The sequence below is a fragment of the Camelina sativa genome, chromosome 4 (genome assembly GCF_030686135.1).
Source record: "Camelina sativa cultivar CO46 ecotype springtype chromosome 4, ASM3068613v1".
NCBI classification, from domain to species: Eukaryota; Viridiplantae; Streptophyta; class Magnoliopsida; order Brassicales; family Brassicaceae; genus Camelina; species Camelina sativa.
The window spans coordinates 29443396-29457855 of NC_141883.1; the positions used below are offsets into that span (position 1 = coordinate 29443396).

At 36.8% G+C, this 14460-nt stretch overlaps 4 protein-coding genes across 10 annotated transcripts; 1 reads left to right on the plus strand and 3 right to left on the minus strand.

The window, feature by feature from the left end:
* Window positions 1-915: 915 nt before the first annotated feature.
* Window positions 916-3386, minus strand: LOC104782532 (tRNA A64-2'-O-ribosylphosphate transferase). Of its 2 annotated transcripts, none has more exons than XR_015597273.1 (7): window positions 2892-3374; window positions 2641-2780; window positions 1869-2555; window positions 1683-1786; window positions 1482-1590; window positions 1334-1393; window positions 916-1247 (listed from the first exon to the last, which is right to left on the minus strand). XR_015597273.1 is itself a non-coding variant. In XM_010507489.3 (7 exons), exons 1-7 carry the CDS (start codon window positions 3193-3195, stop codon window positions 1078-1080), a joined length of 1578 nt encoding a protein of 525 aa, XP_010505791.1. In that variant the 5' UTR covers window positions 3196-3386; the 3' UTR covers window positions 916-1077. The 2 variants fall into 2 exon arrangements, 1 of the variants encoding a protein (XP_010505791.1); XM_010507489.3 differs by having other exon boundaries at window positions 1865-2555; window positions 2892-3386.
* Window positions 3387-3891: 505 nt separating this feature from the next.
* LOC104782533 (mitogen-activated protein kinase kinase kinase 17-like) lies at window positions 3892-4819 on the plus strand. Its single transcript, XM_010507491.3, has one exon. It carries the CDS (start codon window positions 3935-3937, stop codon window positions 4817-4819), a length of 885 nt encoding a protein of 294 aa, XP_010505793.3. The 5' UTR covers window positions 3892-3934.
* A 665-nt stretch (window positions 4820-5484) lies between these two features.
* On the minus strand, window positions 5485-9000 carry LOC104782534 (mini-chromosome maintenance complex-binding protein). Its single transcript, XM_010507492.3, has 13 exons — window positions 8608-9000; window positions 8220-8333; window positions 8015-8122; window positions 7780-7911; window positions 7625-7666; window positions 7333-7434; window positions 6999-7235; window positions 6796-6912; window positions 6492-6694; window positions 6272-6407; window positions 5969-6196; window positions 5808-5875; window positions 5485-5727 (listed from the first exon to the last, which is right to left on the minus strand). Exons 1-13 carry the CDS (start codon window positions 8914-8916, stop codon window positions 5613-5615), a joined length of 1911 nt encoding a protein of 636 aa, XP_010505794.2. The 5' UTR covers window positions 8917-9000; the 3' UTR covers window positions 5485-5612.
* Window positions 9001-9037: 37 nt separating this feature from the next.
* Window positions 9038-13342, minus strand: LOC104782535 (potassium transporter 2). Of its 6 annotated transcripts, none has more exons than XM_010507494.3 (10): window positions 13149-13342; window positions 12233-12331; window positions 11906-12140; window positions 11577-11822; window positions 11432-11485; window positions 11080-11340; window positions 10949-11001; window positions 10749-10866; window positions 10391-10645; window positions 9038-10304 (listed from the first exon to the last, which is right to left on the minus strand). In XM_010507494.3, the coding sequence occupies exons 2-10, from the start codon at window positions 12275-12277 to the stop codon at window positions 9184-9186; spliced, it is 2388 nt and encodes a 795-aa protein (XP_010505796.1). In that variant the 5' UTR covers window positions 12278-12331; window positions 13149-13342; the 3' UTR covers window positions 9038-9183. The 6 variants fall into 6 exon arrangements, with proteins under 6 accessions (XP_010505796.1, XP_087367151.1, XP_010505795.1 ...); XM_087511025.1 differs by having other exon boundaries at window positions 13024-13165; XM_010507493.3 differs by having other exon boundaries at window positions 12743-13165.
* Between the last annotated feature and the right edge of the window lie 1118 nt (window positions 13343-14460).

Consider the following 14460-nt stretch of genomic DNA (forward strand, 5'->3'; position numbering starts at 1 on the left):
TGTTCAATCTATATATTTAAGTTACTAAAATGTAAACTAAGCAAATCCATTCAAGAAAATTCAATGAATTATGCTTATAATTGATTTACTAGATTTTAACCCGCGGTACACCGCGTGCATATATAGTTTTATTATTATTTATATTTTATATTCTATTTGTTTGTTAAATATTGGATGTTTTATAAATAGAGAAATAACATAATTTTCCGGTCGCTTGTGCGACTAAATGTTTATATTAATTTTTTAACCTGTAATATATGACCATTTTTTATTATATTTAGTTTGTTTTGTCTATTTCGATTTTTAATTCTTATAACAAAAAATAAGAGATCTAAATACATAATAAGTCATTTATATGATGTGATTAAGTCACATTTTTCCTAATGAATTAATTATTTTACACAATCTTAGGTAAAACAAATTGATTTTATATGTTAGATATTATAATATTTATAGTGTTGGCAAATAATAAAATGAGGATTTAACCCGTGTTAGCACATATTTAATAATATTTTATTAATTCCAACATGTCCTTTTTATAACTACATTATATAGTATTTTAAATTTTTTTAATTTTACATATTCATAATAATTTAAATTTTATTAAATATATATATATATATATATATATATTAATTATAATATTTAAATAATTAGAAGTTCTTCTTACGCTAAAATCAAAACTCACAGGTTTGGAAAATAAAATAGAAAATATATCATAGTTTATGTCTCTATATAATATTGATTGCTGTTTTTTATTTTTGGTTGAAATGAAATGTAAAATATTTAGGAAACAAAATCTGAAATGATATTATTTTTGGAAAGTTTTTAGGGATTAAATTTGTAAATAAGTTTTTAAATACATATAACTTCAAGGGTAAAACACCAAATGTACTTCAAAAATATTAATATAGATTTAGGAAACAAAATCTGTTGTGATACTATTTATAGAAATTTTTGAGGGGTTAATGTTGTAAATAAAAATTTAAATAAGTAAAACTAAAAGAGCATAACACAAAATGTACTTCAAAAATGTTAAAAATGTTAATATAGATACACAATAGTCTAAAACTGTCTTCACTGGTCTGAATTTTCGAGCTGAGACGAGAGAAAACCAAAAACTTGCTTAAGATTTCCTCTAGATGGCCGAGCATTCACGGCGTACTTGCATATAAATATTAGCATCCGTCGCATTTCCACTTTTGTTATACTCTTCTTTTCAAAACATGTTCCACCATCAAAGGCCCCTACAAAATGATTCAAATATCTCAGCATCATGATACATTTCATACATTGCGGAACCAAAACCCTGAAAAAGTACAAAATGCAGTACCTTCTTCATTGAATAATGATATCAAGATGGCCAAACAAACGCATACACTGATGTCTTCCCCTGTCAATCATAGTTATAGTATGGATTAGAGAGACTACCATAAAAGTTACAAGCTACAAATTATGCTTGAATACAAAAACAAACTTACCATCTTGACAGCAAACTAAGAGCTTCTTCCCTGAACTCATCTTGAGCTTAGCAAAATTAACCGCGGCAGGGAGATTTCTTGATATGGAAAATCTATCATATTTTGAACCCTGGAGAACAGATGCACACTTTTAATGAATATATGTTCAAGGAAACAAAAATGTGTATCATGCAAGAGTTTGGTTTTGTCTTAAAGCTATACCTTCATGGGTAGATGCAAATGCTCTTCAAGATGTGACAGAGGGACTGAGATGGGATTCTGATCACAATTTAATATGCAGTCAATAGATGTCGTCGCCTTACCAGCTGCAAAAAGGATAAGAAGAAGATTTGATGAGAAGCTGAAGCGATTAAGCATAGTTAATGCAAAGAAACTAAACTCACCTACTTGTGATGCCCCAACAGCAAGATTCGTTGATGCCAACCAAGATACTAAGCTTTCTTCATCAACATTCATCATCCCAACTTTAGGTTTTGGTGTACTAAGAGACATGATTTCACCACTCTTAGCGTGATCGACTCCACCATTAGTTTTTGAGCACTTAACAACAACCTGTGGAGCTTCCTGACCTCTCTGCGCTCTATACACTCTATCGTTTTCAACAATCTCTGCCACTTTCTGGTTACACAAATCAGGCCCCCAGTGAATCAGATCATCAACATGTGTCCAAAAAACATTTGGAGATAAACCTCTAGCCCAACTCTCTTCATCATCACCAGCTCCTGGAATATAATTCCAACTAAACTCTGAATTGGTTCTGTTTTGTACTTCACCAGAAACAGACGCTGAGACAAGGATGAGAGGAGTGCAATCCCATGAATCATGATCAGGTACTTCATTCAACCACACAACAGTTTTCTGTGAAACCCAAAGAGGCCGCAAAGGCTTTCTCAAACATGAAACTAAAGAAGATATATCAGCTCCACTTTCATCTAACTCTCTTGTCCACTCATCCAATCTAGCCTCAATAGAAGCCCTCTCAGTATTTGAAACCCAAAGTGGTAAATGTAACGAACAATCCCATTTATCTAACAACTTCCTTATCTTATCACCATCATGATCATCATCCAACCCCTATTCCAAAACAAGATTGTAAACACGATAACAAAGGAGTCATATACAATCTACTAGTGCAGACAAAGTGAACATTGTAACTCACAGTGTTACATAATCTTTTGAGATGATTAAAAATTGAACGGTTCAAGACACATGACCATATAGGTATCGTCTTCGACATGCTATCCGGAAATCTCTTTCCTTTCCTAGTGGAATCAATAATGATACATCCTCCTTTCTCTCCTATTCATTGGCAATCACACAACACAAGTACAATTGCATAAAGATGTATGCTTTAAATACAAAACAAAGCCTAGTTCTCAAAGATCATGATGAGGATGAAAGTGATGATACCAGCGAGAAGAGGAAGATGGAGATTGAGGCGAGAAGTGTTGAAAGACAAATTGTTTGTATGACCATCGGTGGATTTGAAGTAGCAGGTGGCGTCGAATTTGGGAGAGTACCAAAGACCACAACGAAGGTTAGCAAGAAGAGGGAGCTTAGGCCATAGCTGAGAGATCTCGCGGACAAAGATGGAGTCTTGGTAGATAGATCGAAGAGCGTTGTAGAGACTGTTGTCTCGTCGTTTTATACTCCTGGCAGCTTTGTAAATGCTATCTCTTGTCGTCGTCCTCTGCTCTTCCGAGTTTGCTGCCATTGTTTGTTCACCTTGGAAACTAATTAATACTGGGATTTTTGAATTGGGTTTTACGAGCAAAGGAAGAGTTTTTAGAACAAATAGGAGAAGGAGAAGAGAGAACAGAGGAAGTTAGGCGCAGCAAAGACGATGGAACGAACAGAGGGAGACGAGAGAGACCAATGATAGGGTTTATTTTTATCGTTTTGTTTATTTTGAGACGATTTTGTCAAATACAAAAGATTTAGGGGGTAAAAAGGAAAATATACTAAATTAACAACATTTATATCATGGGTTTAACATAGTATTTTACTAGTTTTATTATAAGAAATTAAAATTATAAATAACAATTGAATTGATATAATCATCTAGAAATCGATTAGAAAAACTCGAAATGTGAAAAAGGAAACTTAGAACGAAAATATATATCTTTCTCATCTTGAAGCCGTAGTTAGTTTGGTGAATATTGGTTTTTTGTAAATGTATTTATTTCGTTCCTCGAATTTTAAATAATTTATTTCAATATATTTAAGCATTGGATAATATTAACATTAATTTTGATATAGTTTAACATAATTTCGTAATTGGAAAAGGAAAACATGATCCTAGTTCCAATTGAAAAACGAACCAACCACACCGACCTTCTGAAACTTATATAAATAGATAGGTATCGATAAACAATGATGATCTATCAGAAACACAGAGACAAGATTAAACCCTAATTAAAGAGTATAGAATACGTAAAAGCTTTATAACTTTGATGATGGAGCAAATTTGCAGAGATGATGATTGGATCGTCGACGAGTCTTCCTTGACAACCGTGTCTTTTCTTGGCCGTGGTAGCTTCGGTTGTGTCTCTCTCGAGGAGGACTCCAACTCCCGACTTTGGGCAAAGAAGTCATCGCCTATGTATCTCAAAAACATTCTCGACAAGGAGCTCAGGATCATGCATCGTTTCCGTGGTCATCCTCGCATCGTCAACGCCTCAACCACTCTTTACTTACAAACCAAACCTTCCGAATGCTACACGATCTATATGGAGTACGCCTCCCAAGGTAATCTCAATAACATGATCTACGGTTTCCCACAGCCGATACCTGAGTCTTTGGTCCAACGCGCGGCTCGTATGATCCTAGAAGGACTCGTGGCTCTTCACTCCCATGGTTACGTTCACTGCAACCTCAAGCCATCTAACGTTCTCATCTTCCCTTCCACTACAACTGGAGAGCCGTGGGATCTCAAGCTTGCTGGTTTTGGTTCATCCAAGGAGCCTGATTCCGAATATGATTCCATGTGCTTTGGTACGGCTAAGTACCTGCCACCCGAGTCTTTTGCGCCAAACGAACTGATCATCCATCCGGACCTAGATATATATGCTCTAGGGTGTGTGGTTTATGAGATGTTTGGAGCTATACCTATCCCGGAACCATTCGATGATTTTTACGAGTGGAAGTTGCGTGGTCGAGATATCTCTCCGGAGGCTAGCGATTTCTTGAAGCTGTGCCGTGACATTCATCCACGCAGGCCCACCGCGTCTGAGCTCTTGAACCATCCTTTCATTACAAGAAGACTTGAATTGCCAACCACAGAAGAGGACAAGGAGATATCTAGCTCGTTGCTTCCAAGTGAGCTTCTTTTGACCTGATCTTAGGTCTTCTTCTTCTTGTGTAAACTCCAGAAAAAAAAAAAAAAAAAAAAAAAAAAAAAAAAAAAAAAAAAAACTTGATAGTGGATATTGCTATGGCAAAAGCCTAGCCGAGATGTACCAAGGATCGATTTGACCTTGGGAACTCGTTAAATCGTGTGTATATTCGTTCTTTCAATTCAAACAAACGAGAGTCGTGAGAGAAGTGAGATGACTTCCACCAAAAGCAAGTCTTCTGTGATAAAATTATGAGATCGATTCAACACCAAGACTTCCATGTTCCATCTGGTAATTTCAGTTTTACATACGTAGGAGAAGAAAGGATCTTATCTCATTAAAGAATCTTCTTCAATTAGGATAATTGCTTAAGTTTGTTTATTTGCTTGCTTTGCACGAAAACGTTCCTTAGTTTTTCTCTTTTTTTTTTTTTTTTTTTTTTTTGTCAAACCCTTAGTTTTTCTCTCTGGTACTACTTTTCACTATTAAGTAGAGGTGTGATAGTGTGCATGTGCTTGATTCAATACTTCATGTTCCAATTTTGGTAATATTAAAGTTCAAATCCAATAATTTTATGGTAATAAGAAAATTGAGTTCGTGTGAGTTCGTCTATCTTTTCAAATTAGACCCTAATATTTTTATTTTAAACATTTTCCAAATCAATCAAAAGCTCAAAACATGAACCTCTCAATAAATAGATAGGAAACGATCGTTCATCTTAATCATATAACTTAGTGAAGATTATACAATCCAAACAATCTCGAAACCATAATCTATATTCTCAGATTCGGCGGTTTTACTTGAGCCTCTCCTTTCTAAGTCTTTCTAGCTCCAACACCATTTGCCAGTGCTCTAGTGAGAGCGTGGTCTCACCATAACTTACAGACATCATGCGAGCCATTGTCAACAACCTGCACAACCAAATAAACAAATTAAAAGTTGTTTATATAATCGATGGGTTTGAGAATAAATCTTAAGGAAACTTTAGTACCTGCTCAAGTCTTGGCTGCCTAAACTACGATCTGTTTGTCTTGCTGCAACCAAATCATTCTCCACCACCTGCAACGAAATTTTGCAGAAGATAATTGAACTTCAGACTCAAAAGTCTGAAAACAATGGGTTCTAACATTAAGACCAATGATATATACATACCTGTTGTAACTCTTGCCCAATAGAGTGAGATAACGATTTGCAAGTAGCTAAGTAGCACCTCCAAGCTTCTGCTGTTTCTGGTGTGATGACTTCCAATGAGTTCACTTGGGAAGGTTGAAAAGGTAGAACCAAATCGGCAGGCATTATGTTCGACTTTCCCTCAGAGAAGATGAGCATTTGAACATCAGTGGCCATTTCCATTTTATAATATTGGAAATCATACTCCACCTGAAAATAGCAGCAGATCCATGTTTCATATTTGAATATAAGATTATAAACTGAATAAGAACATCATTACTTTACCTTCTGACATTCCAAGAGGTTTTTGAGCAGATTTGCATTCTCAACTCCAACAGAGTTCAAGGTGCCTTGTTGCAACTCTGTTTCGTCCAATATCAAGTGCGTACCATCAGCAATTTGTAGAACTCCAGGCATCAATCTGAGTCATAAAAACAATATACTTGAAGGTTTCTCGGATAAGAATGATTCAAACCACATTAAGATTGTAGAGATGGATTCTTACCTGTTAATTCCATAGTCTTTCTTGGGACCGAAAGAGGCAGTGTTCAGATACTCAATAGTAAGTGGTACAGATTGTGTGAATGGTAGGAGGTTTTTGAGGGCATTACTGAGCTGGGTACCAAAGATAGACATGCTCTCTTTATTAAGGTGTATAAGATTAAGTGAAAGTTTCCCAACAGCAACGTTATCGACTCTTCCATGCACCTGTAAAGGAGGAAAACATGTGAGTGTACAATACTAAAAGGGATCAGCCAGTGTAAGGTGAGAAGGAAAAACAAGTAATCCATGTTAATCAAAATTATTACCTTCGACAAGAGATGCAATAATAGGAACTGTGCGGCAATGTGATCATTCCCGAGTAGACCGGTAAGGTACTTCATCAAACTCTTTCTTATCTCTTTGAATATTTGGGGAGATTTGGGCTGCCAAATAGAATAAGGAACAAGAGATTCAAAAAACAAATGCCAGGACAAGAATAGGTATGAGAGCTAAGTCAATGGGTACTTGCCTCTGTAAATAACGAAGAACCATGCAGGAAATGTTGTGTTTCAAGCTTCCTGTGGATAAGACAATGGAGGCGTGGAACCTTTCGAGAGGGCATCTGAACAGATTCAGCTTCAGAAAGGTCATCAGAGATTTCATCAAGTGAATCCGTATCCATCATAACATTTGGATCGAAGGTCAACACTCCAAGAAATTCAACCACATCATTTAGCTTCAATTCTGACTCTGGAGAATCATACATCTATGTGGCAGCATAAGAATTTTGTCAAAAACTAATCTTTGCAGCTAAGGTATATACATGATAACAGAAAAAATAATGAAAACAGCCATATAATTACCTTCACAAGACAAGGTAGAGAGTCTGTATTTGTAGCTGGCGGAAGACCAGAACTTTGTGGAACCTGAGATTCTGAAGTTGATGGTGTAGCTTCCCCCACTTTCTGATATACACAAAAGCCAATATAATCAGAAATATTTCATCAGCCAAAATCTCAATGTCTCATGATTACTACCAGTAACAATAAGGAAAAATTTTCTAATCTATGGGGTTTCCGCTTCTTGATTGTCGCTTAGCGTATTATATAATCATAGACACATTGCATAAAGAATTGAGAGACTAGAGATCCTTACCATTTTCTTGAAAGGAGAGCCATTAATACCAGCTTCTGAAGTCTGCAAAGTTTATGATGGCATCCATTAGTTATTGACCACAAATGCCAACACATATTGCTACAACAAAATCAGTATCATAAAATAAAGCCAGCATGAGAAACTAAGTTACTTACATTGGACTCCATGGAATCAGTCATTTCTTCATCCACCCTCACACGCTTTTCCCTGTTTTGGCCAGTTAGATCCAAAAACCGGTTCCTCAGCTCTTGAGAAGAACATTCAGTCCATTGGTTTTGTCCTGGGACCTAAAACATTGCAATCAATCAAGTGTTATTATGTTTAAACATCTATGAAAGATCAACAACAACAGCAAAAAAAAACAAAGATCCAGCATTAGAGAAAACATACAGGAACACAGTAGAGTAAGCGACGCTCCCAAACTTGCATATCGGTGGGAGAACCCTCAGGAAACTGTGAGACATCACTGAACTTATTTGTTCTCCATGTTGAACCATCCTTAACACAATATTAAAAAATAACAGTTATTGACAAATAAAGATTCAGTGCTCCTTTAGTAGAAACCATAAAAAGCAAAGTGAATATTAATGCATACCTTGCATGCACCAGCATAGAATTCATTTCCAAGCATGTCCTGTATCATTCCACGAAACCTAACAAGTGTATTGGGCTGTAACCACTTGATACTTGATGAATCAAGTATTGGAACCTACAATAGACCCAAAAATATCTCAGAGTATATCCTTTTATACCCCCCAAAGTCACCAATCTCAATCTGTGGATAGACTATTAAAACCTAAAGGAAGCTGATTTAGTTAGAAACAGAACCAAATTAGATGAAAAATTCAACCTTTTTATATGCTAAACACGAATTGGGAAGTAGTGAATCAAAAACCCAAAACCCAATTTCGCCCTAAACCCATAAAAAGCAAATCAAAGAAACGAATCCGGAAACAGAGTGAGATTTAAGAGAAAAGAGGAACCTGGGAGAGAGCAGATTCATCGGAGAAGTAGGGAAGAAACAGATCGACGACGCCCCAGTCTTTTCCGACAGACGAAGCCGGATCGTAGCCGGAGGACAGAGCATTTGCGAAGGAGAATCGTACAGCTCCTAGAGGGTTCGTCAGACAATCGTACGCTGGTCCTCCCATATCTCTCTGAATCGGTGAGTGAGGGATTACAGAAGAAAAATCGAGTCTTTTTTGCTCAGAGGGCGGCAATGCGAAGTCTATTATTAGTTGAGCCTTTCCCGCCATATCTGTTAGGTTTTTCCCGCCATGATCCATGCCCATTCTCCAACCCCCAACGCACCGTTTTGTAACCCCTCCCTCTCTATACGCTGTCGTTTTGTGTGCTGTTGGTGAGGAGCTTATTTATAAGATAAGAGAGACAATGGATAATGTATAATACTAATACTGAAAATTTTGACCGTCTTGGTCTTTAGATTTGACAAAAGTCACAAACACAGAGATGGATCTAATAGAAAGACCGAAGCTAACGTCACGAATTTACAACAGAGGAATTAGGTTTTATATATATTTATGGATTTTTTAAGTAGTTCAGACAACATAAACCATGCCGACTTCTAAAAGAGAAACGGGCGGGACCTTAAGCGCCACGTCAGGTCCTCTACAGTTCCTGCTCAAGAAATTATAACCGAAATTAACCGCCAGTCTCTTCATCACCGATGACCCTTGTTTCGCTTTCACATGTGAGTGTCCCAATATAAACGCTGTCCCGGCTTCTTGCGCCGCCAACAGATCCCTCAGCTCGCTTCTCAGCTCTGCATCTGCTTCTGCAGACGCTGACGATCCTTCGTCCTCGTAACTGTCTTCTGGTAAAGCAAATCTCACCCGTCTTATAGTGGTGGTTGGCACTGCTTCGGCCATTTCTATTACGTCTTCCATGCTTTCCACTGTTGAGAATCCTATCGAGACGCTCTCTGGTTGGAGATTGTCTTCTATCTCGTAAGCCACGGTTCCGATCACTGCTAGTCTTGACTCGCTTGAGGATTCGTTGGACTGGACTGACCGGGCGGTGTCGGCATCTTGATGTTGTGTTCTTTTGTGCCAGTCGTAACGGATGAAGTCCGCAAGCTTGCTCACCAGCTCTGTTTCGAATGAGTCCACGTCTTGATGGACGTCTCGGTATCCGTACCGCACGATGCAGCGGTAAGAGCGGTGGTCAACTGGACCTACTCGGCCCACGAGGTATCTCTCAGCAGGTGGAACGAATGGGACTGGGACAGATTTCACACAGACAAAGACGAGGACACGGTGGAAAGCCGGGAGGTTGGTAACAAACCGGGAGAAATTGGCGGGGATTCCAGAGGTTAGATCCGTAAAGACTAAACCGATACCTGGAACTCGGGTGATTCCAAGGCTTGGACCTAATGCAAGAAGCCAGTCAAGCGAGACTTTGTTCTGGAGATCAAACTCGTATTTCTTGATGGTTGTGTAATGCCAAACGAACATGATAATCATGAAGAATAAGGATAAGAGGATTGGAAGCCAAGCGCCTTCACGGAATTTGGTAAGTGAGGCTGAGAAGTAGAGAAGCTCTATTGATCCGAAAAAGAGAAGGAAGGCGAGGGCTAGTATCGGAGGCTTGTGCCAGCAAAGAACAATGACCAATGAGGTAAGACACGTCGTCACTAGCATAACCGCCATTACAGCCAAACCTGAAACCAACCACAAAGGAACAAAAATATAATCTCAAAGTCAAAGAATCCAAAAATTTTGAGCTGATGAAAGAATCTCCTCATACCTGATGCATTTCCCAGGTGTTTCACATCTCTAAACCCGATAGTAACAGCAATGCAGAGAATCATTAGCATCCAGTTTATCTCCGGTATGTAAATCTGACCATGAATCTTATCGGAGGTGTGGATAACTTTGACTCGAGGGAAGCATCCAAGAGACTGGCTTTGGTTTATAATTGAGAAAGTCCCGCTGATGATCGCTTGGCTTCCCACAACAGAAGCAAGAATAGCTACCGCAAGCACAGGCCAGTGCAAACATTCTATTCAAAACCAAGGATTAAAATAAACAAAAGTTCAGATTATGGTTTCAATGGTCAACACCAGATAAATTTTCAAGTTCTTCAAGTAAGGAAAACTACTGACCTGGCACAGAGACGTAAAAGCCAATTGCATGAGCAGAATGGTGATGCCGGGATAAGTAAGCAGCTTGCCCCATGTATGCTAATATAAGAGCCGGATAAACGAGGAAGGTAAACGCAATCTACAGCAAATAAAACAAAGAATTGTTGAAATCCGTGGGGATGTAACAACAAATAAAGCATCCAAGCTAATTAGAAACATGCCTGAATTGCTGCGTAATTGAAGTGACCAAGATCAGCAAACATGGCCTCAGCACCTAAAACAAAAGACTTAAAGAGTTAGATTACTGACATCTTTATGGCGACGTTAACAATGTTGATTCCTTATAACTCACCAGTTATGCAGAGCAAGATTCCGCCTAGAGACATCCATCCACTTACTTTAGTCTTTCTCAAGAACATGAACATGTATGTAGGAGAAAGAGCTTTGTATATATGAGGATTCCACTGTATTATATTGTACAAGCCAATACCGCTAATGCAGAGCAACCAAGTCAGGACAATAGGCGCAAAAACAAACCCAACACGATGTGTCCCAAAATGCTGTAGCGAGAAAAGGCAGACTAATATGAAGCATGTAATAGGAATCACAGCATCTGCACGTTTTGATCAACAAAAGGGAGCCATCATTCATCAGAACTCAAGCAGCAAAAACTAACATTAAACCAGTCTTCTTTGTGTACTTACACTGGTGATGTTCTTTAGACATATTCAGCTCAAGACCTGACACTGCAGAGAAAACTACACACAACAAGAAGAAAAGATTAGAAAACTCTTTAAACCAGCACTTAGACACTGAGATATCATCTACACACAGAGAAAGCAAAAATACCGGAGATAGCTGGAGTGAGAAGTCCATCTCCAATAACCATACAAGTCCCAAGAAGAACAAGAAGCAGCAAAGCAGTGTGTAACCACTTGTGCTTTTCCAGATATCTTTTAACACACGAATCATGGTTCTTCTCCGGTGGATGTTCAAGCTTATAAGTGGACAGTGCCTCATCAGAAACTTGTCGGTTAGGGAGGAGGCTAACTTTGACATGACGGCAGATCAATGAGTACAAAGCAAAAGTTCCACCTGAGAAATTTGCAACATAACTACATAAGCAAACAAATTTTCAGTTTTTATCCCATTCTGGTCTGAGTGGTCTTCCTACTCACCTTCTCCGTTATCATCAGCTCGGAGGACAATGAAGACATACTTAAGCAAAGGAACCAAAGTAAGAGTCCAGAAAACAAAAGACATAACACCGTAGATCTCTTCATTGGTCTCAGAATGTTGAATGTCTTCAGCAAAAGTGCTCTTAAAAACATAAAGCGGAGAGATACTCAAGTCACCATAGACAACACCAAGACTCTGATAAGCAAGAAGCAAAACCGACCTCCATGATTCCTTCTGCAATAATTACATCAATTCCAATCTTCAAAAAAGCTCCAAAATTGAACAAATCTAATTAAAAAAAAAAACAAAACAAAAAAGGAACAAACCTTAGCAGAACGAGAACCACAGCATTTCCCGAGATTGAGATCCATGGTTTTGAACTCTAAACCTTCAGAAACCACCTAACAAGCTACAAGAAGAAGAACCTGGAGAAAGGAAATAAAAAAGAAGATAGATTTATAAATCTAACTCAAGCTAAAAAAAAAAAAAAAAAAAGAGAGAAATTGGGTAAAAATTTGGCAGAAGCAAATGAAAAGTCATGTCGAAAACAGTGAAACAATAAATACGACAACTCAACATTGTTTCCCAAATTAAGCAGAGAAGAAGAAAAACAAAGTAGGCCACATTCACGCACATGCCATTCATTCACGCCATTATATAGAGATATAAAAACCCAGATCAAATAGAGAAGAACCCTAGAAAGTAGAGAGTGCCCAACCCACCAGGATAAGATTTTTCAAAATAGAGAAGAAAAGGAATTGACTTGCAAAAGTGTTAAGCTTTTTTTTTTTTAGCCATAAATGGAGATTTCTCAATTATTAGCTAGCTTTTCTTACCTTCTTTTAATTGTTTGCCCATATTGTGTCACACACAAGGCCAACTGTGTTTTATTTATGGGTATTTTACCCACTTAGAAGAAGAGAATTTTATAAATGTGAAAAAATTTCTGGGTGGGTGAGTGGGGGTGACGTGAATCGAAAGAGATGATGATCTGCTTATCATTGAATTAAAGATAGACGAAGAAGAAGAAGAAGAAGAAGATAAGAAGAACCCATAAGGCCATAGCCTCCACATACACATGCTGCTTTGGCTATACAAAAAAAAAAAAAAACGCAACCTTTCTTTTATTTGATTTCTCCTTCTTTTTTACAGGTGAAGAGACAGAAACACGTGAGTGCTCCTCCCCGACAGTTACATACTTTTACATCTTTAAAAAAAAAAACAAAAAAATCTTTTACTTACCAACAGAATTTGCGCCATTGATGGAGCTTTGTGTAGCATATATATACCTCACTCAGCCTCACAATCTGGTCATCGCCACCAGCAAAATAACGAAACTGTTTTTTTCCTCTTTTTCTCTTTTCTTCAGTTTTTGGTTTTTTAATATAACAGCAACAAGAAACATAAACGGCTTTTTAAAAAAGGTAAATATTGGTGGTAAGTGGTAACAAAACAAAATTTTATAAATATTTGTTTCTATAAATAGTCACTAGTATTTATTTAAAATAATTAAATTACCTTTTCTATTTTTTTTATAATTAAATTATCTTTAGATTTCTTTTACGTGATGGTAGATTCCCCATGTATGTATGTCAAGAATTTTTTTCCCTAATTAAAAAAAGACAAACTACTATAGATGACATATAATAAATGAAAAAAAAATATCAGGATTTTTTATAAATATATCTATATATATATATATATATATATTTTTTACGTTAGAAAAAAAAAAATCAATTATTTAATAATTTTTATATCATAATTGTTTACACAAATATACATATAAAATTTGAAGTGATTGATTGGTGCTCTTTTTTTTCTATTCCCTTCTTTTATGCTTCTTTCTCTTTCACTCTTCTTTTAGGTGTCGTGGAACTTCATTTTCAACCTTTTTATACATTAGTATTATTTTGCTTGCTACTTGAAAGATGAAAGTGAGATTGTTATCTTTCTCGCCCACTTTAACATTATTGTAGTTGAACAATTATAAAAAACCGGATCGGAATCAAATTCCAAAAATCGATTCAGCTTGCTCTTCACAACATAATCTTTATAAACTATAGTATAATTCAAAGCATCGAGTAGACTGGTCGGTGGATTCAATGCATGTATAAAAGAGACATGTTATCAAATCACTTAATATATTAATACTAATACTATATATATGCATGCGCTACATGACGACAAAGACAAATCACACTTACATTTGATATTTCAAAGTAAAGAAAATGTATTTTATATGATTTAAAGATTCTATACGTGATTTGAGGAATGCGTGTCTTTTTCAGTTTGGTGTATGTACCAGTCAAATGTGAACGATATATTTGTTTTCTGCTCTTGATATGAGTCTCTTTGGTCAACAAGATTTTGCTTTGAACAGTGGTTTAGGTGTCTATTTCAGTGAATAATAAGTTCGGCATGTTTTACGCCAGTTATTTTTTTGATTGCCAAAAAACAAAACAGATTTCAGGATATGCTTGATTCTTAAAATAGAACTATCATTTATAGTGGGGACAAATAAATGTTGATCAAGTTTTAATGTTTGAAGATTAAG

Bases quoted from the DNA above. Each gene is read 5' to 3' on its own strand.
- LOC104782534 (XM_010507492.3), bottom strand. From the start codon at position 8,916: ATGGGCATGGATCATGGCGGGAAAAACCTAACAGATATGGCGGGAAAG. The intron at 7,435-7,624 runs GTAAGGATCTCT...TGTGTATATCAG, and splicing joins GCTCTCCTTTCAAGAAAATG to AAAGTGGGGGAAGCTACACC. The intron at 6,913-6,998 runs GCAAGTACCCAT...TCTATTTGGCAG, and splicing joins GTTCTTCGTTATTTACAGAG to CCCAAATCTCCCCAAATATT.
- LOC104782533 (XM_010507491.3), top strand. From the start codon at position 3,935: ATGATGGAGCAAATTTGCAGAGATGATGATTGGATCGTCGACGAGTCT.
- LOC104782532 (XM_010507489.3), bottom strand. From the start codon at position 3,195: ATGGCAGCAAACTCGGAAGAGCAGAGGACGACGACAAGAGATAGCATT. The intron at 2,781-2,891 runs GTATCATCACTT...GCCAATGAATAG, and splicing joins CCATCTTCCTCTTCTCGCTG to GAGAGAAAGGAGGATGTATC. The intron at 1,787-1,864 runs GTGAGTTTAGTT...TCCTTTTTGCAG, and splicing joins TGTTGGGGCATCACAAGTAG to CTGGTAAGGCGACGACATCT.
- LOC104782535 (XM_010507494.3), bottom strand. From the start codon at position 12,277: ATGGATCTCAATCTCGGGAAATGCTGTGGTTCTCGTTCTGCTAAG. The intron at 11,823-11,905 runs GTGAGTAGGAAG...CAAATTTCTCAG, and splicing joins AGCTGATGATAACGGAGAAG to GTGGAACTTTTGCTTTGTAC. The intron at 11,341-11,431 runs GTAAGTACACAA...CAAAACGTGCAG, and splicing joins GTCTAAAGAACATCACCAGT to ATGCTGTGATTCCTATTACA.